Source organism: Ovis canadensis, chromosome 3 (assembly GCF_042477335.2).
Source record: "Ovis canadensis isolate MfBH-ARS-UI-01 breed Bighorn chromosome 3, ARS-UI_OviCan_v2, whole genome shotgun sequence".
Taxonomy (NCBI): Eukaryota; Metazoa; Chordata; class Mammalia; order Artiodactyla; family Bovidae; genus Ovis; species Ovis canadensis.
In genome coordinates, this window is record NC_091247.1 from 139,165,266 (window position 1) to 139,182,038 (window position 16,773).

General features: G+C 48.1%; 1 protein-coding gene across 6 annotated transcripts; it reads right to left on the minus strand.

The window, feature by feature from the left end:
- Window positions 1-359: 359 nt before the first annotated feature.
- Window positions 360-5,265, minus strand: KRT18 (keratin 18). 6 transcript variants are annotated; one of them, XM_069580735.1, is made up of 9 exons: window positions 5,058-5,265; window positions 4,618-4,713; window positions 3,492-4,430; window positions 2,629-2,711; window positions 2,188-2,344; window positions 1,478-1,642; window positions 1,250-1,375; window positions 840-1,063; window positions 360-546 (listed from the first exon to the last, which is right to left on the minus strand). In XM_069580735.1, the coding sequence occupies exons 3-9, from the start codon at window positions 3,903-3,905 to the stop codon at window positions 426-428; spliced, it is 1,290 nt and encodes a 429-aa protein (XP_069436836.1). In that variant the 5' UTR covers window positions 3,906-4,430; window positions 4,618-4,713; window positions 5,058-5,265; the 3' UTR covers window positions 360-425. The 6 variants fall into 6 exon arrangements, with proteins under 6 accessions (XP_069436836.1, XP_069436839.1, XP_069436842.1 ...); XM_069580738.1 differs by having other exon boundaries at window positions 4,912-5,152; XM_069580741.1 differs by lacking the exon at window positions 5,058-5,265 and adding an exon at window positions 4,912-5,055 and having other exon boundaries at window positions 3,492-4,409.
- Window positions 5,266-16,773: the final 11,508 nt, after the last annotated feature.

Consider the following 16,773-nt stretch of genomic DNA (forward strand, 5'->3'; position numbering starts at 1 on the left):
ACGCACTCACACATATACACACACACACATCTGTCCTTGGCACCACTTCTTCCTTAGGCTCAGATTTGTACCAAGGAGCACTTGTCAGGTGGGAACTTAATGATCACCAGTTTTCTTAACCTTAGATTCACAATTCTATTGCAATTTTCCCCACTGCCCTTGGACCATCTCATCTATTAGCTCCCTCTTATTTCTCTGAGAAGCTGTTTCCCAGAGCCCAGATACTTCCTCTGCCCATACCCCCACTCATATGAAACCCCTGAACTTAGAGGCGATTTCTGCCTGATCAGACAGACAGGTCTATCAGGTCAGGGCATTCGTACGCTCATAGTATGGAAACAGCCACGGAAGACACAAAGTGATATGCAGTAACGTCTCAGCTTTTATTGACCTCCTGCCCCCCAGGGGACCCTGCTTCTGCTGCCTCAGTGCCTCAGAACTTTGGTGTCTGAGGCCTCAGACACCACTTTGCCATCCACGAGCCTGAGGGTGGTGGTCTTCTGGATGGTTTGCCTGGAGTTGCTGCTGTCTAGAGCGTCGCCAAGACTGTAACAGAAGACAAAGCCCCAGTTATAAACAGCCCCGAAGAGAAAAGAGAAACAAAGAAACTGAAGAAAAATAAGCCTGGCCTTATTTCCTAATTCCCCTTCAGCTGCTTAAGCCAAATTCCACCTGTGCCTTAAGAACAGCTAGGGACAACACTTGGTCAATTCTCTTCTCGGGGCACACACAGAGCTCCAGCCCAGTGCTCAGTGGGCCAATGAACAGGCATATGGGGGCTTAGGGATAAGTGGTAGCTTGATCCTAGCTTCTAGGGGTAGGAAGAGAGCCTCACTCACCTGAAATCCTCCCCATCTTCCAGCAGACGGCGGTAGGTATTGATCTCAGCCTCCAGCTTGACCTTGACATTCAGCAGGGCCTCGTACTCCTGGGTCTGGCGTTGCCCCTCTGCCCGGGTCTGGGCCAGCTCTGACTCCAGGTGCAGGAGGACTCCGTTGAGCTGCTCCATCTGCATGGCGTAGCGGGCCTCCACTTCCCTCAGGCTGTTCTCCAAGCTGGCCTTCTGCAGGGGCACAGGGAGGAGAGTGGGGTGAGACAGAGTGGAGAGAAAGACTCTGCAGCTTTCAGGCCTCTTTGAAACTTTGCTGAGTGCCTCCTATTTGCCAGGCACTAGGCTAGTGGGTAGGAGCAGTGGGAAATGCAATGGGAGAAACAACTGTTTCCAGTGAAAGGAGCTGAGGGTTCTTACCAGATTTCTCATGGAGTCCAGGTCGATCTCCAGGGACTGGACGGTGCGCCTCAGCTCTGTGAGGGTCATCTCAGCAGCTCCTATCTCAGCGGTCTGCGAGGTGACCACCGTGGTGCTCTCCTCGATCTGCAGGGTGGATACAGCCCTCAGGTTCCTCCTTCTCCGTCAGCCTCCCTCCCGCACCCTCACGCTTCTGCGCCGAGCCTGGCATCCATCACTGTCTTGTACCTGCTGGGACCAGTACTTGTCCAGCTCCTCTCGGTTCTTCTGAGCCAGCTCGTCATACTGGGCCCGGATGTCTGCCATGATCTTGCTAAGGTCCTGAGGTTTGGGGGCATCCAACTCCACGGTCAGCCCAGAGTTGGCAATCTGGTTTTGTAGACCCTTTACTTCCTAAAAGAGAGAGGGACAAATGTGAGAAAGGTCTCAGGGTCAGAGCACCAGGAAGCCTCTTTATCTGTGACTGCTTCTCCCAGGAGTCCTACAGGATCAGCTGGGGAACAGAACTGAGGAATCTTTTGACTTTGCTCTCTGGGCAATGCCAATTCTGGGCTTCTACTCCATATGGGTAAAATGCCCACTGTTAACCACCCATGCCTGTTGCTCACAGGTGGTGGTTTCTCTCTCCTTTCTTCACCCTGTCCCTCCATCTACAGAACTACTCCTGGCACCTTCCTCCCTCACTATCCTCTATCACATCTCACCTCTACTGCTAGCTGTTTCCACCTTGGTCCTCATCTCATCCTCTCACCCACGTCTTTTTGACCTCACCATGCTATAATTCCAGTTAACCACTGAGCATGGCAACAGTCTGATTAAGAAGTGCTTAGGCTGGTGGTTCTCAACTTCCCTGTAAGTCTTCTTGTACGTGGCTTGTTCCATCTACTCCCCGACCCTGACTTGTCTTGACCCCCTGGTGGCCAGGGGCCACTGCTTGCCTCCTCATGGTTCTTCTTCATGAAGAGCAGCTCCTCCTTGAGAGCCTCGATCTCAGTCTCCAGCTGCAGCCGGGTGACATTGGTGTCATCGATGACCTTGCGGAGCCCGTGTATGTCACTCTCCACAGACTGGCGCATGGCCAGTTCCGTCTCATACCTAAGGGGAATGGAGGTGATCAGAAGGGCCATGCCTCTGGTCCCAAGCCTTCTCAACCCATGCCACCTCCTAAAAGCAGCCTCATGCCCACTGCACACCATCCACCTAAAGTCAGGAATCAAGCACTAAGCCTCTGAAAACCGTTCCTGGCACTTGGGGGGCAGAGTTCTTCACACTGAGTTACATGAAGAGTAAATTGATGGTGCTTTACTCTCATCCACCCAGCTCCACCCACAACTGAACAAAATCCCCTTGACCCTAGCTTCCTAAACCCCCAGGCTTACTTGACTCTGAAGTCATCAGCAGCAAGACGGGCATTGTCAATCTGCAGAACGATGCGGGCGTTGTCCACAGAATTTGCAAAAATCTGGGGATATTGTAAACAGAGGTTGCTCCATGAATAGGAGTTCAGTGATGAGGTGGGCTGAGTGGAGGGTGTTATGTGTCTCTGAAAAAACCTTCCTGGTCCCTGGAATAACCAGAGGCTCTCCTCGTATACCTAGGCCCTTCCACTTGTGCTCCTCATCCTGCTCCCTCCTTTCCTGGACTCCCAAATCTCACCTTTCCCAGTCTACCACTGCCTGTCTTTCTAGGCTTCTGCTGGCTGGCCTGCCTACTAAATGAGCAGCTACTGAAGAGTCCTCTCCCGGGTTCTCTCCTGATTTTTAGTGCACCTGCTCAGCGCCGGCCCCATTGGCCTCTTCCACAGGTAGGCCGTCTGTTTACTCCAGGATGACTCAGCCTTAGCCACATCCGCTTAACCCCTCCAACAGTCTTCCAGAAGCCAGAGTGTTTGGGTCCTCTGTGTGGGCCTGTTTCGCCTCCCTGCATGCTGTCCACTCCTCTGTGAAGCTCCCCCTCCTCTTCCCACTCTCCCCCGGGGAAGCTCTCCCGTGCCCTTTCAGCCACCCTTGGGGTCCCCGTGAAGCGGGGGTGGGGAGGCGGTGTGTATGGAAATCCGGGACATCCCTAATCCCCGCCGGGTGGAGTTGGGGGCGGGGCGGGAGATAGGGAGGGGAGAGGAGTGCATACACCTCCCCCTACTAAAATTCCTTTCCTTGGGGTAGGGGGAGGAGAGAGAAGGGAGTGGGTGACTGGAGGGTCACATTGGTTGGGAGTGGGAGCCACTCCCGCCGTGCCCGCTCACCTGAGCCCTCAGGTCCTCGATGATCTTCAGGTAGTGTCCCCAGTCTCTGACCTGGGGTCCCTTCTTCTCCAGGTGTTCCCGGATTTTGCTCTCCAGTCTCCGGTTATCCGCCTCCAGGCTCCTCACCTTCTCCAGGTAGGAGGCCAGGCGGTCATTCAGGTCTTGCATGGTCTCCTTCTCGCCCTGGATGCCCCCTACCCCCACCAGACCCCCGGCCATCCCGGCGCCCAGGTTCCCGGACCCCCAGCCGCCCCGGACGCTGGTGGTGCGGGACACGGAGATCCGGGAGCCCGAGCCCCCGGCGCCTGCATAGACGCTGGCCGCGCTGCTGGCCGGTCGGACCCGGTGGCCCGACGACTGCACGGAGCCCAGGGACCGGTAGTTGGAGAAGGTGGATTGGGCGCTGAAGCTCATGATGTTTGTTCTCGAGGAAAGAGCGAGGCCAGGACTCTAGGTGCTGGACGGTGTAGTGTGTGAGGTCCGCAACTCAAGTTATAGCTCCCAGGGATGGGGGGGTGGGGTCCGGCCCGGAAGCCCCGCCCCCGCCATCAGAGTCGCCGCTGAAGCCTGGTCACAGGTGGGACCGCGGGGACTTGGCGCCCTTGGTTCCTCACCCTCCCGGCCTTTCCCCGCCCCCTCCGCACCACCCCACCGGGGCCTCCCTCCACCCCCCAGGGAGGGGGTGAGTGAGTGGGCCCGGGCCAGCCAAGGGCAGAAGGTGAAGCTGACTCTGGCAGCTGGGATTTCAGGGCAGGAAATGACGTTCTTGTACCCCTCTCTCCCAGGTGGAGGAAGTACTGGCCTCGTAGAGAATTTGGGGGATGAGTGACGAGTTGTGTGTGTCGTTGTCCTCAGCCTGCAGGCCAAGTTCTCGCCTGCAGGGGGCGTCTTGGGGGAAATCCCAAAGCCCCAGGAGTCCTGAGGAAGAAAAGCTGGGGGCTGGCGGAGAGGAAGAGAGACGCCATCCTGAGCCTCAAGTCCCGCTGGTTTATTCTCGCCCCTGCGGCCCGTTGTTCCCTAGCACACACTCAGACGCGTGCTGTCATTGCCCACAGACACACTCACTCACCAGTTACGTTCAGACTCCTGAAAACTCACCCTGAACCTCCCCTCCCCTGTGCCTCACCTCACTCCCATGGAGGCCTGGTCTCCTTGGGAGTGCTTTGTGGTCTCAGCTGGAGTCTTCACTTCAACACGCCTGTGTATCAGCCTTACCCACACCCTTGGGTAAACAAATAATTTCTGAGCACTCGCAGTTTAACAAGTATTTGTTAGGCACCTGCTGTGTGTCAGGCCCTGTTCTAATTGCCCGGACAGCAGCAGGGAGAAAAGACCAGTAATCCCTCATGGAGAGTGTCTGAGAGGAGAAACATTCTAGCTGACACTCAGCCCTGGTGGCCAGCTCTCTCTCCCCCCTTACCAGGACTTTTCTGCAGGGCCCCTGCTTTTCCTCCAAAGGCTCCCTGCATCCCATGCCTGTCTCCAGGGGGTTTCCTCCTCCAGGAAGCTTATGTCAGGACATGGGTGAGACGATGGAAGTAGGGAAGTACCCCCTTTCCCCTTCACCTCAGAACCTGGATGGTGACCCCCTATTGAATGAGCTGGAGGAATCCTGAGATACTGGGCCTTCAAGTCCGTCACCACTGGAAGCTCGTTTGTCTGGCAGGGCCTGGCATTACACGCCTGTCTGTACTCTTTGCTCTGGAGTGGACCTATTGATTCTTATCAAGCTGCCAGCTGAACTGAAGAGAAGGGGGCAGACAGGAAAGGAGGCCTGGGAAGAGAAGGGGTCCCGGGAATAATTAGGTCAGTGGACCAGGCAGGCACAGGTCAAATGAGGGACTTGGCCTTGGATCATCCCAGTCCTGGCATCTTCTGTTGGGGAGAGGCCCCTACCCAGCGCCCTGTACCCAGCAGGAGCTGGCTAGGGGAGGTCAGAGTAGGAAATGGCCAGGGGAGGGTTAGGGTCTGCTGAAGGCCAAGAGGCAAATGAGATGCAAATTTGCATACAAATGAATGACCACTAGGTTTGCCTGGAAGATTTCTGGGAGCTTAGAAGTCCCAGACAGTCAAAGAAGTTTCTCCTGCTTTCACCTTCACATTCTCCCACGAGGTTCCAGAATTGTCTCGTTGTGCAGAATTGCACAATAAGGTGTAGAGATTACATATATGATGTATTGCCTTTGCTGTTTTTGCTTAACTTGAAGTCAGCCAATTTGGGTACATTGCCAGCTGTGTGACCTTGGGGAAGTCACTTGACTAGGCACTTCAGTTTCTTCTTTTGTAAAAGAAGAAAGCGTGACCAGTCTAACTCCTGGGATGGCAGTGGATACTTATGTTAATTATCAGTCACATATTCACTGAACAAATGCCGATTACTTACTGTGGGATAAATCTCCAAAAGGGCAGATGTCTCCAGGATATAAGGACTCTTTCTAAGTCACTTAAGACCCCTGGGGGACTTTGAATTCCAGCGGGGATCAGGTCCAGATCTAAGGATTCTTATCTAAGCTCTTTCCAGATCATTCTCTGACTGCTGCCTGACTCCAACAGCCTGGGACATTCTGGGGCCTGGGGAGGGAGGTGCTGTCTGGGGGTGGTGGAGGAGCGCAGCCAGCTGGGTCTTATCTCCCATAGCTGATGTTAGTGACCACATTCCTGACCTCTTGCAGCACTGGGGCAGATACTGACCTCAGGTTTCCAGCACCAGCCTGCCCTTTTCCACCACATCTAGATTCCTCTGTGGTTCAGAGCATTTTCACTTTTATCTGAGTGTCTCTGGGAGAGCTAGGGAGGGGGCATTTTTGAGCACCCTGGTTCCCAGCACTCTGAGGCTCTGAGTTGGGGGTGGGAGGCCAGGTGGGAAGGGGGATGGGTGATTGTGAGGCCAGTCCTCTGTGAAGGGGGAGCAGGAGGAGCCCTTGAGAGAGGCCAGAACAAAGACATTGAAGAGAAGGCTAGCTGAGTAAAGAGACTTGGCTGAGCGGGGGGTGGTCCTGAAGGAGGGGATATGGCCCCCACCTCCATCCTGCCCTGGGTTCCGGTGTCCTGCTGAGGGCTCGCTGGGGAGCTGGGGACCTGAGAGACAGGTTTAATTCCTGAGTAAAGTCTGAGATGACCCTGATAAGGAGGGGTCAGCTCTTTCCTCCCCCTCCCCACACTCTCCTGGGGAGGGCGGGAGCCACAGCCCTGGGAGAACTAGATAGTGGGGGGATTAAGGGATTGGGGGATCATGAGGGCCTGGTGCCCCTTAGGCTTTGCTTTATCATTTAGGCTATAAATTTTGTACCCAACCCTGAGAAGGTGGTTGTTTAGAAAAGGAACTGAAATGTGAGGGTGGGGGTCTATAGCGGGGAGTTATGGGGTGGGGTGAGGGTTGGGCACGTGTCTGATTCTCCTCATCTTCTCCAACAACTGAAGGATAGAGAATGACTCCAGACAGGATTTCCAAAAGTGTGTGTGTTGCAGGCTGTGAGAGGTCCTTGCAGGGACAGTAGGGGGCAGTGAGGCGGGTGAGCAGTTGGCCTGGGAGGCTCCCTTCAGCTCCCCTCAGTGGAGGGCCTGGCTTGCAGGCTGCCCACAGGACTACAAGGGGTCCTGAGTCAGGGGCAAAGCCTAAGAGGAAGAGAACAGACAGAGGTGGGGTGGGAGTGAAACCCGAGGAAAAGAGTCTGGGGCTGTGTGAGAATTCTTGGCATGTAAGGGAAGCTCCGTAAATGACTTTGATTCAAACCATTAATGAAAAGGGGACTCTAGGAGAGGCAGTGGCGGGGGTGGTCAGGAAATGTGGTTAGGTAGGCTGTGGAGGCCGGTGGGATGATGGGGATGGCGACTGGGTTGGGAGCAGGAACCCATGAGAATCCCTCATGACTTTTGGGAATTTCTTTGAAAGTGTCCTTGTGCCCTGTGGAGGCCCTGGACCTGCCTGTCCAGTGTCAGTAGAAGAGGGCTTCTGGGGGTTCTGTCCAGGCCCTGTCCCTAGGGTTCGGAAGGTTAAAGAAGGCTCTGGTACTTTTATATCATTAGTTCAGTTGGATTTGTATCGTGGCTTATTTTCCAGGGATAAAGTTCAGCCCTGAGAAGCAGCTAAATGCTTCTCAGGAATTTCCAGTGATAAAGCTCAGAGAAATCAGGCCCTTCCGGAGTCCCCTCAGCTCCCTGGGGTCCCCTGCGGTCTCCTCTGACAAAGGCAGCTCTCACCTACCAGGACAGGGGTGGCCGCTCCTATTCTTATAACCTCTTCCCCTTCCCTGCTTCTGACCCTGGTGCTCCTGGTCACTCTCCAGGTACCTCAATGCCATCCCCCAGCCCATCACCTCCTTTAAGTCTGCCAAGAGGTGGGTGGGGCATAGAGTGAGTGTGGCACTTGGTGTCCAAAGACCTGGGTTCAGGGTCCCACTGCTGGCTGGGTGAGCTTGGGCAAATTTACCTGCCTTGGTCTCCTCAGTTATAGAATAAGGATAGTAGTTACATCTACAACTAGAGCTGAAGAAGGAAATGGCAATCCACTCCAGTACTATTGCCTGGAAAATCCCATGGACAGAGGAGCCTGGTAGGCTACAGTCTATGGGGTCGCAAAGAGTCGGACCCGACTGAGCGACTTCACTTTCACTTTCAGAGTTTTCATGAGGATCAAATGTGACAGGCTGCCTGGAAGAGCTTTGACAGCAGAATAAGCTAGTCAGTTTCCTTTCTTGTCTGGTTTGCCCACATTTATTCCTTTTCTTCCCAGACCCTTTATTTCACTCTCACTACCTTCTAGCTTTCTGCTCCCTGCTCACTGTTTCTTTTACTTTCATCTTGAGCACGGGGCAGGGGTGACTAAAACGGAGTCTATGGAAAAGGGATGAAATGGAAAAGTAGAGTGTCTGAATACCCATTTCAAACTCATCCCATCAACGTCCACGTCTCTATCAGCCTCTCTCGCTTTGGCTTGGAACCTGGCAGATCTACCAGCAATGTCTGGGGAAACTGTCCTGTAAGCAGCTAGACAAGCAACGCTACAGCTTGAGTGAGGCATGAGGTATGGAATGCAGCTTGTGGGGCCAAGGCTAGCCCTCAGGGCCTTTGCACAAACTGGAGGAAGTCAGCCTCCTTGTCCCTTTGGCCTGGTGCCCTTGTGCAATGACCGACTTGCACAGGCAGATGTGGTAGCCCTGTCTGAAGCCACCCCCCTTGGGGATTTGGGGAAAACCCTGGTGTGGATGAGCTGGCCCGTGATAAAAGATCAGACAAAAAAAGTGGGCAGAGTCTGCACAAAGGGACCCAAGGCAAGAAGAGGAGGAAGAGACAGAGGAAAAAGAGAGGAGAAAGGAGAGGAGGTCCAGACGCCTGTCCGCTCCCAAAAGAGGCCAGGGGAGAGGGCTGTCATGAAAGCCAAAGAGAAGGAATTTCAAGGAAGGGCAGACACACACAGAGATCATGGGGGCCGAGGACAAACACAGCACTTCCGATAAATCGATGGAGACCAAAGCCAGGTGCTGAAAGGACAAGGTGTAAGTGGCTAGTGCTAAGTGGAAGCAGAATGTAAACTTTTCTTTTTAATAAGTTTGGTAGTCCAGGGGTTAGGACTTTGAGCTTCCACTGCCGGGGTCCAGGTTCAATTCCTAGGCGGGGAGCTAAAATCCTGGACTGAGTGGTTGAGTGGCATTGCCAAAAACAATGTTTGTATATACATAAACATACATATGTATGTATATACAAACTTTTTGCATATATATGTATATATAATATGTATGTGTGTAGATTTTGTTTATTTAGCTGTTTAGTCTCTAAGTCATATCCAACTCTTTTGTGACCCCGTGGATCCCATAGACTGTAGCCCTCCAGGCTCCTCTGTCAATGGGATTTCCCAGGCAAGGATACTGGAGTGGGTTGCCATTTCCTTCTCCTGGAGATATTCCCAACCCAGGGATCCAACCTGGGTCTCCTGCATTGCAGACAGATTCTTTACCATCTGAGACACTAGGGGAGCTCCGTGTGTGTATCTTTTTTTAAAAAATAGTTGTATTTATTGTCGGCAGTGCTGGGTCTTCCTTGCTGCATGGCTTTCTCAAGTTGTAATTCGTGGCTTTTCATTGCATTGGCTTTTTTATTGCAGAGCACAGGCTCAGTAGCTGAGGCACCTAGGCTTAGCTGTCCAGCAATAAGTGGAACCTTTCCCAACCAGGGATCGAACCTGTGTCCCCTGCATTGGCAGGCGGATGCTTTACCACTGAGCCACCAGGGAAGCCTCCTTCTTAAACAATAAAGAATCCGCCTGCAATGTAGGAGACTGGGTTCAACTAAGTTTGTCAGGGATGGAAAGGAGAAAATGGGGTGATATCTTGTTGTAGGTAGCAAGGTTGATGAAAGGTGTCCTCAGGGTGGTACTTGGTACTCTTTAGCCAGGCTGATCAATAATTAAACAAGCGAAGACAATGGAGTGAGGTTAGTGCTGTGCCTAAGAGGCTGGAGGAAGTGACATTTCAGCTGAACCCTAAAGAGGGCTAGTACTAGTAGGTGGCAGACCTGGGGTTTGTCTTATGTAACTTCTACATGTTTCGGCCTCCCTACCAATGTGAGGAGCAGGACAGAGACAAAAGGAGTCTGTATCTACATGCATGCGGTACACCAGGTTATGTGAAGGTCACGTAACATGGCTATGATGAGGTCAGCCACATAAGAATCTGTATCCTCGGGGAGTATCTTGCTGAGAGAGGGAGGGAGTGGTGGAGACTCAGAAGCAAGGGAATCTAGGCTTACCACATTGTTGAAATAGACTCTTGGGATGGGTTGAGTGGGAAAGCTAAGGCAAAGAAGACCTCACAGGAAAAGGAGTTCAGGGCTTGGGAGCTGACATGACGGATGGCAGCAGCTGTCTGGAAAACAAGGGAGCATACAACGTGGCCTGTCAGAGAGGAGACTGTCAGAGTTTGAGGTCAGAGCAGATGATATCATTCTAGCGTGGCCGAAGGTGCTGAAAACCACCGAGTTAAGCATCTTAAGGAAAAGAAAGGATAGGGAAAAAAGCATACATGTTAGAGTCAAACAGATCTACCGTTCTAGTTCTGTTGTTTGCCTGCTGAGTGACGTCGTTCACGTCAGTGCCCAAGCCAGTGAACTTCTCTGTGTAACAGTTTCCTCGTCTGGTGTTGCAGGAATTAAATGAGCCTGGTAGGGCCTGGAGCATCACAGGTGCTCCCCTGCCTCCTCCTGGAAGAATTATCAGCATGGAGGTTCAAGTCTCTCAGTTTGGTTCAGTTCCACGGTGAGCTGGGGATACAGAGATAAATAAGAATTAGCAACAATAATCAAGGAGAAGACCATTATTAGAGGGGACAGATAACTGTATGATAGGTGCTATGAAACGTCCTAAAGTACTATCAGAGGATGGAATAATTCATCCATTCATTAACAATTTGTAAGGCAACTGTTTTGTGCCAGCCATGTTCTAGATACTGGGGGTACAGCAAAGAAAATTCAGATGAGGTTGTTGCTCTTACAGAGGTCACATTTTATGTGTTGAAGGATTGGGATCATGGAGAACCTCATGTAGGAGGGAATGCGCTGAACTTCAAAAAATGAGCAGGAACTTGCTAGAGAAACAAGGGGATCAAGGAGAAATCTTTCCAGGTAAACCAACCAGCACTGAGACCTGTTACAGGATCCAACAGAGTCCCCTCCTCTGAGTTTCAGACCTGTATCTCCTGAACTTCACTGGCTATTGTAGCCAGTTGGCGATTTCCAATAAATCTTTTTTTATGTTTTTACTGTCTCATTTTTGGCCTCATCTGGAAGCTTGTAGGATCTTAGCTCCTAGATCAGGATTTGAACCCATGCCCTCGACATTGAAAGCACGGCATCCTAAACACTGGAATTGCCAAAGAAATCTTAAAGCTATTAGATCTAAGGCATCTGTTTTTTTTTTTTAATTTTTTCTTTCTTTAAAAACATTCAGGAATAAAACCACCATATGACCCAGCAATCCCACTCCTAGGCATATACTGTGAGGAAACAAAAATGGAAAAAGACACGTGTACCCCATTGTTCACTGCAGCAGTATTTACAACAACTAGAACATGGAAGCAACCTAGATGTCCATCGACAGATGAATGGATAAAGAAGCTGTGGTACAAATACACAATGGAATATTACTCAGCCATAAAAAGGAACACATTTGAGTCAGTTCTAATGAGGTGGATGAACCTAGAACCTATTATGCAGGGCGAAGTGGGTCAGAAAGAGAAAGATAAATATCATATTCTAATGCATATATATGGAATCTAGAAAAATGGTGCTGAAGAGTTTATTTATAGGGCAGCAATGGAGAAACAGACATAGAGAACAGACTTATGGACATGGGGAGAGGGGAGGAGAGGGGAGATGTATGGGAAGAGTAACATGGAAACTTACATTACCATATGTAAGATAGATAGCCAATGGGCAATTTGCTGTATGGCTAAGAAACTCAAAGAGGGGCTCTATATCAACATAGAGAGGTGGGATGGGGAGGGAGATGGGAGGGAGTTCAAAAGGGAGGGGATTATATGTATACATATGGCTGATTCATGTTGAGGTTTGACCGGAAACAACGAAATTCTGTAGAGCAATCATCCTTCAATTAAAAAATAAATTGAAAAATTCAGATTTATTGAGGTACAATCTGCATACAATAATGTTCACTCTTTTAGGGATACGGTTCGATGGGTTTTGACAAATAATACAGTTATAGATCTGCCACCGTAAATCAAGATATAAAACTTTTAATCACCTCAAAAAGTCCCATTGTACTCTTTCATAGTCAGTCTCCCTCACCCACCCCCAACTCCAGGAACCATCAGTTTGCTCCTATCATTTTTCCTGTTTCAGAATGCCATGTAAATTGAATCACACAATATGTAGGCATTTGTCTTATATCTTTTCACTTAGCATGATGCTTTTGCGTTTCACCCATGTTATTGTGTGTATCAGTAGCTTGTTCCTTTTTATTGCTTATCTGTTATTTAGTGGACAAGTTGTGTCTGATTCTTTTTGCGACCCCATGGACTTAGCCCACCAGGCTTCTCTGTCCATGGGATGTTCCTGGCAAGAATACTGGAGTAGATTGCCGTATCCTACTCCAGGAGATCTTCCCGACCCAGGGATTGAACCCGTGTCTCATGCATTGTCAGGCAGGATCTTTACCACTGAGCCACCAGGGAATATTGCTGTGTAGTATTCCATTTTGGTGGAAGTACACAACTTGTTTATTCATTCACCAGTACATGGATATTTGAGTTGTCTCGAGTTTTTAGTAGTTATGAATAAAGCTGCTATAAATATCTGTGTCCAGTTCCCTGTGTGGCTTTATGTTTTCATTTCTCCTGGATAAGAGAAATGGGATGGTGGGTTGTGTGATAGGAATGGGATGGTGGGTTGTGTGATAAGTATATGTTTAACTTTATAAGAAACTGCCAAACTTTTTTTTTTTTCAGTTGAAATATAGTCAATTTACAATATTGTGTTCAAGCTATTTTCTAAAGTGGCTGTGCCATTTTGCATTGCCACTAGTAACGTATGAGAGTTCCAATTGTTCTGCACCCTCACCAGCTCTTTATTATCTTCTTTTTCTCTTCTTTTTAAGAAACTAACCTTCCCTGGTGATAATTTCTCATCAATTTTCTTTCTTTCTTAAAAAGATCATTATTATTTTTTATTTTTGGCCGCCCTGGGTCTTTATTGCTGCACTCAGGCTCTCTCTAGTTGTGACGAGTGGGGGCTACTCCCTCGTGGAGCACGGGCACCAGAACGCAGGCTTCAGTAGTTGTGGGCACGGGCTCAGTAGTTATGGCACACAGGCTTAGTTGCTCCACAGCATGTGGAATTGTCCTCAACCAGGGATCAAACCCATGTCGCCTGCCTGCACTGACACATGGCTTCTTAATCACTGGACCACCAGGGAAGTCCTATTATTATTATTATTAATATTTTTACTCTTTTTTTGCTGTGCCATATGGCATGTGGTATCTTCCCTGACCAGGGATTAAACCTGTGTTTCCTGCATTGGAATTGGAAACACAGAGTCTTAGCCACTGGGCCACCAGGAATGTTCTGTTTATCTTTTTTTATTTTTATTTTATTTTATTTTTTTCTCATTAACATCAGAAGATACTTTTATTTGTTAAAGACTTGATAAACCCTTCAGCTATATTGGTAGTTTGCCTAAATATATTTGTGACTTAAAATATCTTGTTTCTGTATTCCTGAAAAATATCCTTATGCCAAGTTAAGTTATTACAAAAATAAGTTTTCAGTTAAATATTATAGACCTACAACTTGCTGGAAAACAGAGGTATAACAGCATTAAAATAATTTTGTATACCACTTGTCTTCTGTACATGCAAAATTGCCTTTTTTGTTTCTAGTCCTCAGGAATGTTAATTCTTCTGTGTGAGTGAAGCTGCCCAGTCGTGTCCGACTCTTTGCAACCCCATGGACTGGAGCCTACCAGGCTCCTCTGTCCATGGGATTTTCCAGGCAATAGTACTGGAGTGGATTGCCATTTCCTTCTCCATATCTTTTTTTAAATTATAGTTTTTTTTTTGTGTGTCTGTGGTGGGTGCATAGTAATATCCCATGGTAGCTTTAATTTGCCTGGAGAATCCCATGGACAGAGGAGCCTGATGGGCTAGAGTCCATGGGGTCGCAAAGAGTCGGACACAACTGAGCAACTACACTTCCTTACACTTCGTAATGACTAATGACATTGAGCGTCTTTTTTATGCACCTTTGGTGCCATGTATACCTCTTTGATGAGGTGTCTGTGCAAAAGATTTGGCTTAATCTCCAAAATACACAAATAGCTCACACATGTCAACAATAAAAGACCTAAACAACTCAACTGAAAACTGGACAGAAGACCTTAATAGACATTTCTCCAAAGAAGAAATACAAATGGCCGGTAGACACGTGAAAAAATGCTCAACATCACTAATTACTGGAGAAATGCAAATTAAAACTACACTGAGGTAATTCCTAACGCTGGTCAGAATGGCCATCTTAAAAAGCCTGCAAGGTTTTCCTAGTGGCTCGGGGTAAAGAATTCACCTGCCAATGCTGGAGACACGGGTTCGATCCCTGATTTGGGAAGATCCCACATGCCACAGAGCGACTAAGCCCGTGCACCACAGCCATTGAGCCTGTGCTTTAGAGGCTGGGAACTGCAACTCCTGAAGCCCTCCTGTGCGCTGGAGCCCGTGCTCCACAAGAGAAGCCATCACAATGAGAGGCCCTCGCACCACAGCTAGAGGGTAGCCCCTGCTTGCTGCAACTGGGGAAAAGCCCGTGGAGCAATGAAGACCCAGCTCAGCCATTAACTACATAAATAAAATTATTGAAAAATATTGAAAAAATCAAAAGTCTACAAATAACAAATGCTTCTGGAGAAGGTGTGGAGAGAAGGGAATCCTCTTACACTCTTGGTGGGAATATAAATTGGTGTAGCCACTATGGGCAACAGTGTGGAGGTTCCTAAGAAAACTAAAAATAGAATTGCCATATGATGCAGAGATCCCACTCCTGGGTTTATGCACAGACAAAACTATAATTTAAAAGGACACATGCACACCTATGTTCATAGCAGTGCTATTCACAATAGCCAAAACATAGAAACAAATGTCCAGCGATAGATAAATGGATAAAGAAGACATAATACATACGTACATATGATGGAATACTACTCAGTTATAAAAAAAAAAACAACAAACAACAATGCCGTTTGCAGCAATATGGAGGCAACTAGAGATTATCACACTCAGTGAAGCAGGTCAGAACGAGACAAATACCGTATGACAGCACTTACATGTGGAACCTAAAATACGGCACCAAAGAATCTACGAAATAGAAGCAGACCCACAGACTTCTGGCTGCCAAAGGGGTGGGAGTTGGGGAGGGCAGGACTAGATATGTGGGATCAGCAGATGTAAACTATTGTATATAGGATGGATAAACAACAAGGTCCTCTTGTGTAGCACAGGGGACTATGTTCAGTCTCCTTTGATAAACCATGAGCTTCCCTGGTGGCTCAGCTGGTAAAGAATCCGCCTGCAATGCAGGAGACCTGGGTTGGATCCCTGGGTTGGGAAGATCCCCTGGAGAAGGGAAAGGCTACCCACTCCAGTACTCTGGCCTGGAGAATTCCATGGACTGTATAGTCCATGGGATTGCAAACAGTCGGATATGACTGAGTGACTTTCACTTCACTTTGATAAACCATAATGGAAAAAAAAAATATGTATATATATATAAAGCAGGTCTATATGTGTATAACTGAATGACTTTGCTGTACAGAAGAGCTTGGCACAACATTGTAAATCAATTGTACCTCAATAAAAAATTAAATTAAAAATATTGTGTTGTCTTTTTTATTATTTATTTTTGAGAGTAAAAAATATATCTAGATTCAAGTTCTTCATCATATATGTGATTTACAACTATTTTCTCCTTTTGTGTTTGTAATTCCATATTCTTCATGGTTTCTCTTTTGGAGCAGCTATTAATTAATTTTGAGGAAGTCCAGTTTATCAAGGTTTTACCTTAAAGGGTTATGCTCTGGTGCTGTATTTGAGAAATCTTTGCTTATCTGAAAGTCACAAAGATGTTTTTTCTGTTTATTCTAGAACATTTGTGATTCTAGATTTTATATTTTGGCCTAAGATTCACTTAAGTTAATGTGTTTGGCAAACATTTTCTTCCAATCTGTGGCTTATTTTTATATTTTCTTAATAGTGTCATCACAATAGGTGAAGTTTTTAATTTTGGTAAAATTACATTGCCAGATTTTCCTTTAATGGTTTATATTTTTTTGTGTTCTAAGAACTCTTTATCTAACCTGAGATCACTAAGGTTTTTCTTATGTTTTCTTCAGTTTTATATTTTTAGGTTTTTTGTTTGGAGATGATTCTTATCACTGACAAGCAGAGCACTTGGGTTGAGGTTAATTTTTTTTTTTTTGGCACGAGGATGTCTAATTGTTCCAGCACTATTTGTTGAAAGGCTATCTTTTCTGCAATGATCTACCTTGATACCACTGTGTCCATTGCGTGAGTCTATTTCTGGACTCCTTTGATGTATATATCTATACTTATGCTGATACCCCACTGTCTTGATTACTGTAGCTTTATGGTAAGACTTGAAATCAGGTGGCATGAATTCTCCAACTTTCCTCTTCTTTTTCAAAATTGTTTTTACTAGTCTAGGCCCGTTGTTTTGTTCCTGATCTTGTGAGGAAAGCATTAATTCTTTCAGTATTAAAAGGGATGTT

Excerpts from the sequence above, each read along its gene's own strand:
- KRT18 (XM_069580735.1), bottom strand. The coding sequence starts at position 3,905 with ATGAGCTTCAGCGCCCAATCCACCTTCTCCAACTACCGGTCCCTGGGC. Across the intron at positions 1,643-2,187 it reads TGAAGAAGAACCATGAGGAG|GAAGTAAAGGGTCTACAAAA; the intron begins GCAAGCAGTGGC and ends TCTCTCTTTTAG. Across the intron at positions 1,376-1,477 it reads ACAAGTACTGGTCCCAGCAG|ATCGAGGAGAGCACCACGGT; the intron begins GTACAAGACAGT and ends TCCACCCTGCAG.